The 16,451-nt window shown below is 41.6% G+C and overlaps 6 protein-coding genes across 6 annotated transcripts; 3 read left to right on the top strand and 3 right to left on the bottom strand.

The window, feature by feature from the left end:
• Nucleotides 1-126: 126 nt before the first annotated feature.
• BCR41DRAFT_397350 (putative GUA1-GMP synthase) lies at nt 127-1,941 on the top strand (the record flags this gene model as incomplete). Its single annotated transcript, XM_022028885.1, has 3 exons — nt 127-295; nt 413-525; nt 610-1,941. The coding sequence occupies 3 exons, from the start codon at nt 127-129 to the stop codon at nt 1,939-1,941; spliced, it is 1,614 nt and encodes a 537-aa protein (XP_021880274.1).
• Nucleotides 1,942-2,230: 289 nt separating this feature from the next.
• Nucleotides 2,231-3,499, top strand: BCR41DRAFT_97858 (hypothetical protein). Its single transcript, XM_022031105.1, has 3 exons — nt 2,231-2,475; nt 2,932-3,371; nt 3,454-3,499. Exons 1-3 carry the CDS (start codon nt 2,325-2,327, stop codon nt 3,466-3,468), a joined length of 606 nt encoding a protein of 201 aa, XP_021880273.1. The 5' UTR covers nt 2,231-2,324; the 3' UTR covers nt 3,469-3,499.
• A 1,038-nt stretch (nt 3,500-4,537) lies between these two features.
• Nucleotides 4,538-5,633, bottom strand: BCR41DRAFT_423004 (histone chaperone ASF1A-like protein). Its single transcript, XM_022030233.1, has 4 exons — nt 5,483-5,633; nt 5,201-5,316; nt 4,812-5,044; nt 4,538-4,666 (listed from the first exon to the last, which is right to left on the bottom strand). The coding sequence occupies exons 1-4, from the start codon at nt 5,589-5,591 to the stop codon at nt 4,555-4,557; spliced, it is 570 nt and encodes a 189-aa protein (XP_021880272.1). The 5' UTR covers nt 5,592-5,633; the 3' UTR covers nt 4,538-4,554.
• Nucleotides 5,634-5,739: 106 nt separating this feature from the next.
• BCR41DRAFT_355918 (hypothetical protein) lies at nt 5,740-8,870 on the bottom strand. The gene is made up of 7 exons (XM_022024551.1): nt 8,598-8,870; nt 8,391-8,491; nt 8,052-8,169; nt 7,795-7,933; nt 6,684-7,674; nt 6,284-6,571; nt 5,740-6,176 (listed from the first exon to the last, which is right to left on the bottom strand). The coding sequence occupies exons 1-7, from the start codon at nt 8,735-8,737 to the stop codon at nt 5,803-5,805; spliced, it is 2,151 nt and encodes a 716-aa protein (XP_021880271.1). The 5' UTR covers nt 8,738-8,870; the 3' UTR covers nt 5,740-5,802.
• Nucleotides 8,871-10,125: 1,255 nt separating this feature from the next.
• BCR41DRAFT_97728 (hypothetical protein) lies at nt 10,126-12,593 on the bottom strand. The gene is made up of 7 exons (XM_022031104.1): nt 12,079-12,593; nt 11,625-11,672; nt 11,403-11,495; nt 11,081-11,191; nt 10,786-10,988; nt 10,486-10,666; nt 10,126-10,381 (listed from the first exon to the last, which is right to left on the bottom strand). The coding sequence occupies exons 1-7, from the start codon at nt 12,119-12,121 to the stop codon at nt 10,356-10,358; spliced, it is 705 nt and encodes a 234-aa protein (XP_021880270.1). The 5' UTR covers nt 12,122-12,593; the 3' UTR covers nt 10,126-10,355.
• Nucleotides 12,594-12,700: 107 nt separating this feature from the next.
• BCR41DRAFT_423001 (hypothetical protein) lies at nt 12,701-16,420 on the top strand (the record flags this gene model as incomplete). Its single annotated transcript, XM_022030232.1, has 7 exons — nt 12,701-13,469; nt 13,577-13,725; nt 13,823-13,892; nt 14,001-14,543; nt 14,626-15,050; nt 15,169-15,482; nt 15,585-16,420. Exons 1-7 carry the CDS (start codon nt 12,987-12,989, stop codon nt 16,418-16,420), a joined length of 2,820 nt encoding a protein of 939 aa, XP_021880269.1. The 5' UTR covers nt 12,701-12,986.
• Nucleotides 16,421-16,451: the final 31 nt, after the last annotated feature.

Genomic DNA, 16,451 nt, shown 5'->3' with positions numbered 1-16,451 from the left:
TGGTGGTTGGGTTTCTATTTTTTTTTTCTTCTACTTCTGGTTGGGATTTATCTCTTTACTCACACCCCTTCACTCCTTTCACTCCTTCCACCCTCCCCACAATCCAAAAAGGACACATTCACCACCATGGCTGACTCCACCATTCAAGTCCATGAGATGTTTGACACCATTCTCATTCTGGACTTTGGTTCACAGTACTCGCACTTGATCACTCGACGCATTCGTGAATTCGGTGTCTACTGCGAGTTGCTCCCTTGTACCCAAAAGATCTCGGAGTTGACCTGGAAGCCCACTGGTAATGCCTCTATGCCCCGCCGATATTGCTCTTTCTAATAGGGACTCTATATTTTCTTTGTTCTTACTATTCATCAATTGAATTGCTTTTAATGAAATATTAATATCACTCGTATAGGTGTCATTCTGTCCGGAAGTCCTTTCTCTGTTTATGATCACGATGCCCCTCGTCTTGATCCTGATGTCTTCAACCTTGGTGTCCCTGTCCTTGGAATTTGCTACGGTCTTCAGGTAAGCATACTTGACCATAGATTAATTTTTTTTTTTTTATTTTATTTTTTTTTATTGAAACCAACTTTTTTATTTATTTATTAGGAAATGACCAACTACTTTGGAGGCAAAGTTGACCCATGCGATCACCGCGAGTATGGTCCTGCCACTCTCACCATCCTTCCTGCCGGTGAAGCTGACGCTCAATCCTCTATGCTCTTTGAGGAACTGAGTGACGAGTCTCAGGTCTGGATGTCCCATGGTGATCAGGTTACCACCATCGCTGATGGATTCCGTGTTATTGCCACGACCAATACTGCCCCCTATGCCGCCGTGCGCCATAACGAGAAACCTATCTTTGGCATTCAGTTCCATCCCGAGGTCACCCATTCTATTGACGGAAAGCAGATCCTCAAGAACTTTGTCATCAAGGTCTGCAAGGCCGAACAAAAGTGGACCATGTCCGAGTTCATTGGCAAGGAGATTGAGCGCATTCGCTCTATCGTTGGAGAAAAGGGGCAGGTTATTGGAGCTGTCAGTGGAGGTGTCGACTCGTCAGTCGCGGCCAAATTGATGCACATGGCTATTGGAGATCGTTTCCATGGAATTTTGGTCGACAATGGAGTTATGCGTCACAATGAATGTGTGGATGCCAAGAAGATGCTTGTTGATAAAATGGGCATCAACCTCAAGATTGCTGATGCCAGCGACCGGTTCTTGGCCAACCTTGCAGGAAAGACTGATCCCGAGCAAAAGCGCAAGGTCATTGGTAACACTTTTATCGATGTCTTTGAGGAAGAGGCTAGGGCCATCGATGAGGCTAACGCTGCATCAGGCGCACCACCAATTGAGTTCTTGCTTCAAGGCACTCTTTATCCTGATGTTATTGAGTCTATTTCATTCAAGGGTCCTAGCGCCACTATCAAGACTCATCACAACGTCGGTGGTCTTAAGGAGAACATGAAGCTTAAGCTTATTGAGCCTCTTAGGGAGCTTTTCAAGGATGAAGTCCGTGAGCTCGGAAGATTGTTGGGCATGGACGATGAACTTGTTTGGCGCCATCCTTTCCCTGGCCCTGGCATTGCTATTCGTATTCTTGGAGAGGTCACTAAGGAGCAAGTTGCTATTGCCCGCAAAGCAGATTATATTTATATTCAGGAGATCAAGAAGGCTGGCCTGTACCGCCAAATCGCTCAGGCATACGCTGCTCTCCTCCCTGTGAAGGCTGTCGGAGTCAAGGGTGATAAGCGTACTTATGAACAGATGATCTGCTTGCGTGCTGTTGAGACCACTGATTTTATGACCGCAGATTGGTTCGATTTCCCTACTGCTGTCCTCAAGAAGATCTCATCACGTATCTGCAATGAGGTTGAAGGAATCAACCGTGTTGTTTACGATGTATCATCGAAGCCTCCTGCCACCATTGAACTTGAATAGAGGCCCACATTACAAATACATACTATTGACTTTTATATTATTATTATTCTTCTTCTTTTTTATCATTTAACACCATTTAAAACATTAAAATTGCATTGCTCTAGAAGAACTAAAGAAATTTTGATCCAATTGAAAGACAAACCATTCAATATGAAAAAGATGTAAGTGGGGAGGAGGAGTAACAATCTACAATACCTAAATCCATTTATTCGGTACATGGCGTATTTGTGTGACCCAAGCCACGTTCTATCCATTCATTATAATTTACACGTTTTTTTTTGGTTACTTTTTTCTTTTTCACTCTCTCTATCCTCTCTATCTCCTTCTACATCCTTCTCTTGTCTCCACCTTAGTCTTGTTGCCCTCGACTTACAATTTACGACATGTCCATCAAAACCATTTCATTTGCCTTGATGGCCCTCCTCCCCTTCCTGGCCAACCCTGTTGCATCTCAGGGACAGAACCCAATCAACCAGGATGGTTGTGTGACTAACTACGACCCTAACTTTGATTACTTTACAAACAAAATCACCGGTATGTTAATCCTCCTAAACTTGTGGCATCTTATCTCCCCGTCCCCATTCCTATTTCTCCTATTTTCTCTTTCTCTTTTTCTTCTTTCTTTGCAGCTGCTCTTATTTCCATCCTCATCAGATGAATTGTGTGAGAAAAAAAGAAAAAAAAAAAAAAGAAAAGGAAAAACTTCCCAGGTGAAGTGCTGAGCATATCAGAAACCAAAACAACAACAGAATCTAATGAGAGCCGACAAAAAGTCAGATTGTGTTTCGAGATCCGACTAATTCTCTTTTTGTTACCTTGATCAAATACAAACAAACCTTCTCTGTGTAGTTGTGCATAAAACTTATTCCCACTTCTTCTTCTTCCTAAAGCCGACATTTGATGTTTCCATTATTATTTCTTTTTTACCTATGTAAGTATATGTGTTTACTAAAAGACCTTTTTTTTTTTTTTTTTTTTTTTTTGTGGCAGTGGACAACGCTACTTTGTTTAGTGTCCATTACGAGCGCAATTACAAAGTTGTCGTAAACAATGCTCTCAAGAAGGAGTATGTCTTGACTCAGTGCGGTACTCCTGTTCCTCCTGCTTCACAATTCGGTAATGAGACTGTCTTTGTCAATATTCCAGTCAAGAATGCTGCCTCAACTGCTACAACTGCAGTTGCATTCATTGAGATGCTGGGTATGCGTTCAGCCCTCAAGGCAGTGGATACAGAGGGTTTGATTAGCTCCCCTTGCCTTCAATACGATCTCGAGCGTGGCTCCATCCTTGGTATTGAGGACAAAGACTTGGCCAAACGTGCGGATCAGTTCAAGAGTGTTGATGTTGTCTTTAGCACATTTGGATCGGAACCTGGTATGGAGAACAAGACCGTTATCACCTCCGAAGTTTCGGATCCAGGCCCATTGCACGTATGTATCCATAAGTGGGATCTTTGTCTTAGTTTCAATCTCTTATTTATTTATTTTTTTTTTAAAAAAAAAATTACAACAGGTTGCAGCGCCATAGAATTTAGAACAACACAATTAATAATACTTTGTTTCTTTTTATTTTGTTGCTCCTAAATCGGTAACTGCACGATTAAGCGCGCTGAGTGGCTCGAGTTCTATTCTACCTTCTTTAATACTGAGGAGAATGCTCAGAATTTGACAAGTTCCATCAACAACAACTACAACTGTTTCAAGCAAGCTGCTAATACTAAAGCAAACAAACCTATTGTTGCATGGACAGCCTATGAGGCTCCTTCGGAATATAACAAAAACACAGAATCCTGGTTGCTTTCTGGAGCGGATTACAAGCGAATTCTCACTGTTGATGCAGGGGCCACCTTGTTCAACGGTACCACCACAGACAAATTCACCAACAATGCAGACTTCCTTGCCGCCATTAAAGATGTTGATATTATCATTGATGAGTCCATGACTTCAGGATTTGAAATGGAAGAATTCCTCAAGAACTATAAATTGACTGCTGATGCTGATTACAAGTTTTTGAAGAACAAGGCTGTCTTCCGTGAGGATGGTATTGTTAACCCCAACAATGGTCGCGATTGGTTCATGAGCGCCGTCGTAATGGACGATGCTGTCTTACAAGACATTGTCCGTGCAGTTCACCCTGAAGTCCTCCCAAGAGATGTTCCATACAACTGGATCCGTAACATTGCTGAGAATGAAGCCCGTCAGATCTTGTCCAGTGCCAACTGCACTGTTACCGACTCGACCAAGCCTGTGCTTGACCGGGCCATTCAATGCTCGACCATGAAGGCTGGCGATGGTGGCAAGGATGGCAACTCTGCTTCAAAGGCCACAGCTGGCGTCTTGACCACTCTTCTTGGTCTTTTGACTATTACTTTGATCCTTTAAAATATATATATACTTACTAGTTAGTAAAATCCATATCCTTAATCTCTTATAATATCCTTATATTCATTATCTCCATTAAATGGTTCTTATTGATTCAGTTTAAAGAACCTTTTTCAGTATTATGTATCTTGATATAGAGAATTACAGTATGGATGATGAAAGAGTTCCATCGATTATTGCTAATTTTACTTTTTTTTTTTTTTTTTTTTTTTTTTCCTTTCTAAGTTTATGTCTAAGCTTCCATATCTTCCCAGTCACTGCCCTCCATCATGTTTGCTTTTGAGGATGTATCCATCCCAGGTTCCACCTGCACTGGTGGTTGTTCTTCCTCCATTGGGTTTTCCCTAATGTTTTTTTTTTTTTTTTTTTTTTTTAAATAAAAAAAAGGGCACACTTGTTAATGCACCGAAATAGTTCAAAATTAAAAAATTCACAAGACTACTTGCTTTTTTTTTTTTTTTTTTTTTTTCCCGGATGCCAAATAAGTACCAATTGATAGGAAAACGGGTGACTCTTGGCTTCTCTGCCAAAATAGACCGATAAAGCTTGTCGTAAGCAATCTGTTCTGGTGGGTTCTCACGAAGTTCCTCATCCAAGTAATCGTTATTGACATAATATCCAATCCTGACAAACTCTTTGTCCTGATACGAACAAGTGATGAGAATAACTGTCACGCCTACGATGTCGTTATGAGGAATCAGCTCAGGCTTAGGGGCATCGGCCTAGAAAAATAAATAAATAAATTAAATAAAATAACAACGAAAATGACATTCCATTTCAACAGAAGTATCAAATAGACTCAACCTTAGCTGCCAATGTTGTTGTCTATGATCAAATACACTCCTGCTCCGCTTTTTTTTTTTTTTTTTTTTTTTTACCTGGAAGACAAACTTGTTTACACCAACAGGAACAGGTCCAACCATGATGGACTCCAGTACCTGGTCATGAGCATTGCTATTAGCTGAACCCACATAAATGATCTTCCATTCGAGATCTAACCATGTGAGTTGAATAAAAAAGCAATTACTTTCTCTTTTAGTGACCTATTTAAACTCCCGCATTATACTTGTAAGGTAAGCTAGGTTTATGACGAAGCTTACAGGGTAACGACTACAAGAAGGAAAAGCAAAAGAAAAATCATTTTTTCTGCCAGACTTTACCAGCTGCTAGTGGAGCGATGCATTCAAAGGTGATTTCAAACTGATATGGGTTTGCAAAATGAGTAGGGTTGTCGAGGACGTTGACCTGCGTAATGTTGACGATACTCATAGCGGTGCAGGTGTATAAGGATGGAGAAAAGGACGAATGGACAAGGAAAGAAAAAAGTAAAAAAAAAAAAAGTGGCAAAAAGAACTCGGCGCGTCAGTGACTGCAAATCCGAACCTCGTTTGTAAACAAAATCAACGCGTTGTTTTCAGTGATGTATTTCTGTATTTTATTAAATGATTGTATCAATTTTTTTATTATTTCTATTATTTATTTATTTCTTTGACAGCTTCATCCATTTAGGCAACGCTCCATTGCTGCCACCGCCAGCACGCTTTTCTGTGCTCATAAGCTCACTCATCCGTCGTTCTTCCTTGCTAAGTATAGGAGTCGATCCCTGTTGGTTCAGAGTATGCCCACCTGACGCAGGCATTGTGGAAGAAGATGCTTCTTCTGATTTCTCTTCAGGCTCCTCACCTGGGTTGGGTAGGTCCTGCATCATCATCATATGTTCACCGTTAAGGAATGGTGGGTTCTGATTGAGCTTCGAGTCAACCCAAGAGAAATAAACAATACTCTGAGGCGCCAATCCTGCTTGATACAATGTTTGTTTGTTGTCTGAAAGTACTTTCCTAGGAGGAGTAATATCTGTGCATTATGTCAGGTAATAACAAAAGAAAATAAGCTCATGTTAAGATACTGAATAGTGTCTTATCAAAATGCCTGCACATAATTATGTTTCTAAAAAAACTCACATAGATCAAACTTTTCTCCTTGACCAACACATGCACTGGCAACCCATTTCCGAAGATCACCCACAGTCTCCTGGCTGCGGAATGTGGCTTGAAGCTGAACTCGGTCGGGAAAGCGGATGCGGATGATCGTCTTGGGATAGCGACGTTCTCTAGCCTTTTCTTCTTCCGCCCTTACTGCAGATGTTTTAAATCCCCGATTCTCTTCTTCCTCACGCTTAGCCTTTTGGCTATTCAGCAGCTTCATCACATCCTGAGGTGTCAATGTGTAAAAGTCATCGGGAAGATCGACTGTAGGTCAATAGCGTCATGATGAGGAAAACATGAGTATTAAACACTAAAAATCATCCAATTACAACAATAGCCCACAGCAATTGTATAACATTAGATGGCATATGCTTACTTTGATTTGAGAGCGGGACTGAGCTGTCTGAAGGTGGTCGGAACACTTTGACATTACGGTCGAAAGGTTCTTCTGATAATGCCCCTGACTTCGATGGAGTCGCGGCGTCCAAATGGGTTGGGCTTTCGTCTTCGGCTTTATTTCTCTGAATCGTGTTCTGGCGGCTGGCGGTGGGCGTGCCTGGCAATACGCCGGCTTTCTGCTCCTTTTCAACCTCTAAGGCGATAAGTGTCTGATAATCAATCGTGGAATCACCCCGTTCCTGAGCCTTTTTCAGCTGCAAACTGACACGATGAGCGATTTGACGGACGACATCCTGCTGGTTAGTCGATGTTGAGTTGGGTGATTCGGATCGGGGCTGAGAGGAGTTAGAGTCAAGCTCGCTGACGGGCTCCTCTGTAAAAACTCCTGGCGGTAAGCTACGGACAAAACGATCCCTATCAGAACTATCAGATGCCTTGGAGAGTTTCTTAACTCGATCCGTCAGCGCTGCCTGTGTTTGCTGCTCACGAAGCTGACGAATTTCCTGGCTGGCCTCAATCATAGCTACGCTCATGTCTTGTACGGGTGTTTGACGCTGTAAATCTATATCCATGCCAGCCCCTGAGGCTGGTCCCACCACTTCACGTGTATTGGAGATTTCTCCAGTACGTCCTCCTGGAATTGCTGGGTTGCTATCAGTCGAAATTATAACATCAGGCTTCTCACCTGCTGTCTTATCTATTCCGAATGGCAGAGTGTGAGGCGAAGGATTTGCATCTGATGTTCTATTAGAGACAAGTATCGGGTTTGAACTTGACTCTAGAGCTGACAAATTTTTAGGCGCCTCGTTGTTTGCTGTTGCATTAGGCAACAGGACGCGCTCAATATCCTCCATGAAATCTTCGATTCCTGCATCTGTAGGTCGCATCATAACGCGAAACACTGCGTTTCCTTTGAAAAGGCCAGCAAGCTGTAATGTGGTTGTCTTGAGTATTGGGATCGAGACATACTACCATTATTATAAAAACAGATGGTTTGTTTGAGAAATCGGATTAGCAACTTTCCCATTAATATTTCAACGTTTTTTTTTCTTTTTTTTTTCGGTATTTTACAAATATTGAAGGCCTACCTCGCGCTCCAGTAGAATGACAACAGGTAGCATATAAACCTCTGTTGCTGGTTTAACAGCCTTCTTGATCCTCTGAAGGGAGAAAATATTTTTTGTAGTTGATTGAGGTACTGCAGTACGTCGTGTCAAGTTTAGTGTTCTACAAATTGATTGATGTGATTGTGTTGTTGTTAGGTGTATGTGGAATGCATGCGCCATCTGCTACAGCCCACTTTGTGAAATAAATAATCGTAATGACAGCAATAATAAGCGCTTACCCATTTGAAGCTCTCTCGAACCCTAGAAGGACATCCCAGAGCGTGGTGGTCACCGCAAACGATTGAATCATTCGTCCTCCATCCTCGAGCTGTAAAGCCAGATCAACGTGTGTGGGCGCTAATAAAGAATTTAGTAAGCGTGAGAAGTAAACATGGGACGTTAGTCTTTGGTGGCGTGAATACCTATCTGCGCCGATCAGCAGACTTTTTTTATTTTTTGAGTATGTCACAAACAAATTATGTAGACAGAGTTGAGCACTGTTTCTTTTTCTTCCTCGGAACACAAAAAGAACACATCAGAACAAACTGACACAGAGGTAGGATTAAAAATCAACTTACTTGATTTGTCTTTTGGAACTCTGGCAAGTTCAAGCTTAGCCCCTGGTACGATGTTAGCATATCGGATCGATAATGACAAATCCAGGAAGTTCTTTCCACTCCTAAAAGAGAGCATATACCCAACAATATCAAAAAGAGGGAGAGTAGTTAGTACATAAGAAAAAGAAGGGACAATATAAACAGAAAATAAAGAGAACAAACGCATACTTGAGCCCATAAGTCTCTGGGTCACCATAACCTTGCTTTTCACAGACAGTGTTGACAACCTGCCGAAGAATCATGGTCGGCGTAGTCTTGACAAGCTGCTTCTTCCCTCCGCCAAGGAAGACGGTGAGATTAGACGCCATGTTGCAACTGAAAGAAATGAGGCAAAAAAAAACTAATGAATTTACAGAAAGCCAGGTAACAGATTGCAAATGAACAAATAGAAATAGATTGAATACAGAAGATAATATTGATAAGGAAGGATTAAAAAAAAAATAAAAAAAAAAGAAAGAAAAGAATCTTGTGCTTGAAGAACTGGAGGGGAAAGTAAGAAAGACTAGGCAGAAGGCGCAGAGGGCAAAAGGCAAGGAGCATGTCCAACAAAATTTAAGTTACTCCAAACAAATTCTGCATGTGGTCATCTTCCCCTAAATGCAAGACATATAAATTGGAATGCTTCATTTTTTTTTTTATTTGTTCTACTTTACTCCTTTCTTGCTCTTCTTGCCCTTCTTTTTTGTCTTCTTGCCTACTGACACCGATGCTGTAATAGGCTCTTCTTTGCTATTACTCTTGTTGATTTCTGACCTTATATTCATATTATCCGTACTGGCAGCAATGGCAGCATTTGGCGCAATCTTAGTTCCAACAGGTTTCATGTGCGTATCATCATCCCCTACTCCTTCTAACTGAGCTGTCGTTAACGAAGACATGTCTAGACTCCCTTCACCTATGGGCTCCAAGTGTGCCTTCTGGTGTTCGCTACCTTTGTTAAAATCATGATCGAGCAGGTCCCCAGTACTTTTCCAGGGGTTGTGGTTGTGCCCACCTGCTATCTCTTCGTATTCAGAGAGTATTGCCGAATTAACTGCCTTTCCGTCTAAATGATGGGTATATTTCCCCCCTTGTGCAAACATAGAAGGATCATGTACATAATACATGGCTGAAGCTACAGGAAATTCCTGCTGACTATCATTGTCAGAATCCTGACGTGTAAGATGCCGGAGTGGTGGAGTACTTCCTATTGAAGATATACTATCTTCTCTAGGCTCCAAGCCATTTTCGCTGTATCCACTAGTAGCCATACCATCATCCTGAACTTCTTCTAAGAATGTCTCTTCCGAACCTTTCACTCCATGGTCCGTCAGTAGCTCCCCTACAGCCTGACCAGGAGTCCAGACAGTCTCCAGAGCCAGGCTGTGATGATTAGATCCAACAAGACTATCACTGGCGCTATCATCAATGTCTTCATCGCCTGTCACCATAGGATTCCCATCAACAGTTTCATATCTTGTGGACATTGCTCTTGTTGTTGAAGTCCAAATCTTCCCATTGTCGCTAACGGCTGGTTCAGAGGAATCCAGATCAATGTTTTGAAAAAACTCCTCCTCCAGTTTCCCAGAATTAAAATCAAACAGTACAGCAGGGGTTTGAACAGAAACTGGTGTGGGGCTTAAAATGTCGACATTAGTGTGATCGTTTCTAGTTTTCCTTGCTGGCGATGTTGGAGACGACGTCTGCGGGATGGGATGGATAGCTGGCCCTGTAGTCTGAATAGGCGTAAATAGTTTTAGTGCTCTTTTCGAGACAGCTGCATCTTTAGGAGATAAGGGCTGTGCTGGAATAACATTTGCCGTTGTAGGCTGCTGCTGTTGTTGCTGTTGCTGTTGATGGTACTGAGGCTGAATTGATCGCGTATATAGCTGCTGGCTACTTTCATCCAATTTCTTCAAAAGATTATTAATTTCCTGAGTCTTTTGTTCAAATTGTTTTCTGTGCGTCTCCCTCTACATGAATTGCGATACGTCAGTATTGTAGACCCACTATCAGTATGCTATATAACTAAAATAAATAACAAATAGACATACCAAGACGTTCAAAAATAGGATACCAAAGTTCTCGCGTATCTCTTTCAATCCTAATCCTGTTTTCATACTAGTATTCAGATGTCTAATGAGGTTTGCCGGCGAGCATGGATGTCTACGACGGATAGCATTATATTCATTCATTAATGCCTCAACAACTTCACTAGGAACAATAGTCTTAATATGACTATCATCTGAAAAATTCCTCTAAGGTTTAAAATTGCAGAGATTAAAAAATGGTATGTGAATCGTGTTTTTTTTTAAAAAATATATATATATATATATATATATATATATCGGTACTCCTCCTGTGATTAATGTCTTACCAAAAACAGAACGGGTATGTTTGTTGGAATGTCAGCGAGCGTCCGAGCTGCATAATCAATTGTCCATGGTTTAGAATTATCATAAAGCAAAATGACTCCATCCGTATTGCGGTACACATCAATGGTAGAAGCATCAAGAGCAAAGGCCGCATGGGGTGCTACTTCAGTATCTTGTGCCGACTTTGCTTTTGTAGGCGATGAGGCTAGAAAATAGATTTGAATGAAATACCAAGTCAATCCAAGTATTATTGGCAGCGGCATTGGGACATCAAAACAGGACATATGGATCCCTTACGAGTATTATTATCGATCTTAAGCGAGGACCCGCCACTGGCCTTCAGGTCTCCAGATTGTATTCCTTTATCAACCACATCCCACACTTCCACTTTAATAATATCCTTTGTATCTTAAGGCCGAAAATGGGTGTAGGTCAGGAACGTGTAAGTTAAGCAATATAGAGACGCGTTTTTTAAGTATAACCAAAATCAAGTGCAAAATGTTACTGATTGAGTCGTCATGGGTCAAGAACATTAAAACGGATCGGAGACGGTGACTCAGGTATAAATTTACAAGGCCGATAGTGGGGAAATAATAATAATAACTATGGCTTTTCTTACGAGGATATTGCCAAGGGATGTTGGCGACTTGAATCTGCTTTGTAGTCCTGTACTCACGCTCATTTCGGAAGGGAAGCCCCTGCAATCGCTCAACTACATCCAAGAAAAAAAAAAATAAAAAAAAAACCCCCCAGTCAGAAAAATAGGTTGGCTGGTCCGTGCTCCTCTGACATCATTTCTTCCAAAAAAAAAAAAAAAAAAAAAAAAAAAAGCTTGACTAACAGAAAGAGGTCTTCCCAGTCCTGATATCTCCGCGAATAATGATCTTCACTAAGAATCGTTCGGTTTATGTCAAAAGAGGGAGATGAGGTGGTGCATCAAAAACAACATTCATTTCTTGATACTGAACATTGAATAACTTCTGAATTATCAGCTATTAACCAATGCCATAAAGAATGACATCGGTTTACAAAGTACAAGGCTTATTGGCAATCGGTCGTACTGTTGAGAGGAATCCCTTTATTGAAGGAAGCATAGACAGGCTTCACTCTAGTTGTGACGCCATGATCTCGTTGCTCGTTCAAATTAGGGCCTCCACTACTCTGCGATGGGTTGCTGAAAGGCCACAGCTTTTGAAACTAGCAGAGTTGATGGAGAATATGGAAAGGGACAAGGTATACATTAGAGTAGGGAATGGGGACTGATGGTTTGCCTTGATCATGGTCGATCAGCTTACCATGACGAATGGGTATGATAGGAATTGAAAAAGAAACAAGCATGGAAAGCTCTCTGTGTGCTTGGCTGGGTTCTCACAAGTAAAGGCGGTCACTTATGAAACGGACGTCTTTGCAATTGAGGAGTGCTTGATCGGTTCCCCCAATTGCAAGGTGGCGAAGTTATAGTTTAGAACCCATGAAGCTCGAAACCATTCTGTACTATGCTGGATGAACTTTGACCCATTGTTCCATTTGTGTCTTCTGGCTGTGATACCGGTCTTCCTTTGTAAGGAAGGTAAATACTCTGGGACAATGTTGCAAATGTCATGACAAGTCGTGATATTCTGGTATATAGGCTCTATAATTGAACGATATGGATGGCGGATTTCAGTAATCATTTTTTCGAAATATAGTTCATTTACATTACAAAGTAACCAAGAGACCGTGCAGTCGTTCAAGATATGACAAGGATCATTATTAAAGGGGAAATTCTCGAGACCCATAGGTATAAATAATGAACACACGACTGGATCTTTAAGGCGAACGTCCGGGACTAGCGCTAACCATAACCTTTTTGACTATTTCTTACCCTATTCCAATCGTCTTAAATATTCTTATTTGTCTCTAATCCGTTCCAAGCACGCTTGATGCTTCGAAACACTAACGAAGCTATGCCAAAGGTCAAAGTGCTCACGTCACTACTTGATGACGTATACTTATCCGAGCTTACAAGGTGCCAGGTATGTGAGGAAAGGGCGCCTTAGAAATATCAATTGCAAAGCTTAGGAATCTATATAAAGTTCTATTCAAGGAATGAAAAAAGACACACTTGTATGGCGATAGAACGTCCTTCATCTTCACTGCAGATTCTTTCTGAACTTAACCATAAAGACATTCAGAATCAGTTACATTGATTCTCAGCGTTTTCATGGACGCCACAGAGATGACACTCGAGAAGGTGTCACATCCTATCCAAATCCGCTTCTCATTCCCTCCATACCCAGATGCAGACCTAAAGACTATCCAAGTTGACCTACCAGAAGGGGCTTTGCTGTTGGATGCTATTCGTCAAAGTTGCGTCGAACATCATGTTCCTGTATATCTTGAGCATTCATTCCTTTCAACAGCACAGAATCTTATACAAGAAACACGTAGGGCAACCATTAACCACTATAAAAAGCGCGTTAATGAGAATATCTTTGCTAAGCGCCTTCCTGCAGCTGAAGGTGCTGATGTGGATATCCCGATAGTCGCTGGTAGCGAAAATAATGTGGTAACCCGAGATTTGACCACTGAGAGTTCCACAAAAGATAAGGAAGAGAAAGAGGACAAGGAATTGCGAGAGTTACAAAAGAATATCATTGCCAACTACAGAACTTACACAAGACAGTTTTATACACAACCAGAAGAGGTAGCGTCTTTTTTTTAGTATATGCTGCATATAACCTTACTGACGAACCTTTACTCTTAAGTGCATCGATTATGACTGTCAACTACGCTTCCTTTGGCAACCACTAGAACCTGTTCCCAGAGGCATATCATACGCTTGTTCATTCGCCTATACCATCTCTCTTTGACGCCATCTTGGAACTTGAGCGAGAGTACGCTGGAGAAGTTGACGCGCTTCTGAGTGCTCGCGACGCGGAGATCAATGAAATCCAGACAAAGTCAGTGCATATCCATCTCTATAGTTCAAGCAACAAAGACCTATCCTCACAAACTCCCTATACTTATATGGATTAACGTTGCTTTGGCATTTTCTAGACACAACAATGCACTAGCTAGTGATACACCTCAACGTAATTTAACTCACCTTATGACACGACATATCGAGGTAAATGTGCGGGAACAAAATCATTTCTGTTCACCCCGTGACTGATGACATGAGAAGTTCACTCGCTAAAACAGGGGATATGTTTTTCAAATTTCTGCTAATCTTCAGAGAATGGAGGTTTCGCAAGCGACTTGGAATAGCCAGCTTGATGATTTGCAATCTGCGCAGAGAACAAAATATCAGGAATTCATTCTAGAACTCTTTGAAATCTATAAACGACAGCATTTGTATGCAAATCACAGCGCACAGACTGGAGGCGCCTCTGATGGCGTACTACTCAATGGGAAGGATATGGTTGAAGAAGCTATGCGGACGATAGGCGCCCGTATCTCCAATGTTGAAAGCACTTTGCCTGATCAACAGACCAAAACCTTTACAGACGGTGAACGTCAGGAATCATCGATAGTTCCTCAACCTCATGCAACTGCATCCCAGACATCACAGTTAGGAACTATGTCACAAAGTTTGCTGGATCAGCCCGTTGAGGCTACCATTGGCACTTCACCGATAGCTCAGGTCACGGATACTCCAATTGAGTGTACAAAGAACGAAGTGAATCCAGAGCTTCAGCGGATGATTAAATCAATCTTAGAGATGGGTTTTGACGAAGAGCAAGCAAAAGGAGCACTACTGATTGCTAATCGTGATATGGTATGCTATTAACAAATAAAAAGCAACGTATTTTATTGTTGCGCTATGTCTAATACATGTTGAGATTTTAACCTTTTTATAGGACCATGCCATCAACCTACTCTTGGAACAACCCGAAAACATCCAACGCCTCGTACTTGCAAAACAAAAAACAGATGCATTAAAAGAGAGAGTTAGAGCACGGGGTCAATCATCACCACAACAGCCATCAACTTCTCTAATTGGCGCTAACACTGTAAACAGTGCTATATCTACACAAGCTTCAAAGGTTCAACAAGCTGGTCGAGCAGCAGAAAGATCGGCCTCAGTATCCTCCCCAAGGCCGTTGAGCGGGATGTTCAATCATGGACCTGGAGCAAACGCCGCACAACAAAAACCATGGTCACCCTTACCATTCCTTCAACAGAAGAATGCATTGCTGAGCAACAGTACAAGTCCATCGGTCAAAAAATTTGGGGGCTGGCTCAATAAAGCTATCGAGAATCTCGGTCTTGATGACGACTTTGAGTAAGGTTTCTATTTCTTCTTTTTTGGCACTACTATTCAATACGTTTATTGTCATTTAACTCTATGGAAAGAACTAATGGCCTTTGCATTTGCATTACTTTGTGCTTTTGGTAACCAGCGATTCAGCATCCAGAAATAGCGGTAATTCATACAATAGCCGACTGGTTCGACCGCCTGTCCCAAAATCCAACCTCGATGAATCGTTCACTGTGGTCTTAGGTAGCAGCCATTCTAAGGTCACCCATAATCTACGGCTCATGGTGTCAGATCCTGCTGAAGTGTTTCCAAGCCATCGAAACAAATCAGAACAAGATGCAGCCATTCATGCTCAGACGGCCTCTTCGCTTTACGGACAAAATTTAACTGGCCTTGTTCTATTAGTCAATATCAATGACTGGGCAAAGTACAAATTTGGACGGACCTGTCATCAGGGTATGCACGCTTGTACAATTTTTTTTTTTTTTTTTTTTTTTGTTCTTGAAAAGATGAAAATTGACTCCTAAACAATAACCTTGATGGCTATGTCTATCCTAGAATTCTTCAAGGCATGTCAAACCAGCACTGAGTTACATTTCGACAGCATCGAAAGGCAGCTAGAAACTCTGGAAGCAGAATTCCCACTTGATGGCTCGACTATCCAGGAGGGTGATTTTATTCTCACAAGGCATTCAAATCTACCCATGGTTCATGTTGTATTTCATCTCTTTTATGGTCAGACTCCGAAAACTAATCCTTCGGGCGACTCTTCTACTCCACAAGCACCATTAACGCATCAACCCATCATGTTCAGCCAATCTGCTGACTTTGTCCCTAAGCCTAATTTCCTCACTGGCTTACGAAATATCATTAGAATAGCTCATCGCTATGAAATAACCATGCTCTCTATCCCCTTCCTTATGATGCCTTCAGGATTTGAGAGCCAGCTCGTAGCCTCTATGACTCATGAAACAACAATATCATCATCATCTCGACATCAGCGCCATGGTTCTAATTATGGGTCGTCGTCCCTATCAACAGTACCAACGACATCATTGGCATCTTCGTCCTCGTTCACAAGGGTTTCAAACAATGTCATTGACAATAGTCACTTCAATAATAACGGTGGTGGAGTTGTCTACTACATCACCGATCAAACTCGTCGTGACCTCCATCGCCGATCCGAGCTGTTGTTAAGGCACCTAAAGTCCTTTTTAATGGATAGTGCACGACAAGTGAAGCAAGTTGGAAACCAAGGCAGCGAAGCTGAGAAGTTTAGAGCATCGCAAGGCGGAGATATCAAAGTCATTCAGTTCCTGTTGCCAAAAGGCACTAATGATGAGATGTTTAGGGCGTTCAGATCACTTTTAGTCAATGTTTTTGGTGGTGCATAGTACTTTATAAAAAAAAAAAAAAAAAAAAAAA

Source organism: Lobosporangium transversale (assembly GCF_002105155.1).
Source record: "Lobosporangium transversale strain NRRL 3116 chromosome Unknown BCR41scaffold_24, whole genome shotgun sequence".
In the NCBI taxonomy this organism is placed as follows: Eukaryota; Fungi; Mortierellomycota; class Mortierellomycetes; order Mortierellales; family Mortierellaceae; genus Lobosporangium; species Lobosporangium transversale.
The sequence above is the reverse complement of the archived record's forward strand: the minus strand, read 5'-3'. Positions and strand labels throughout refer to the sequence as shown.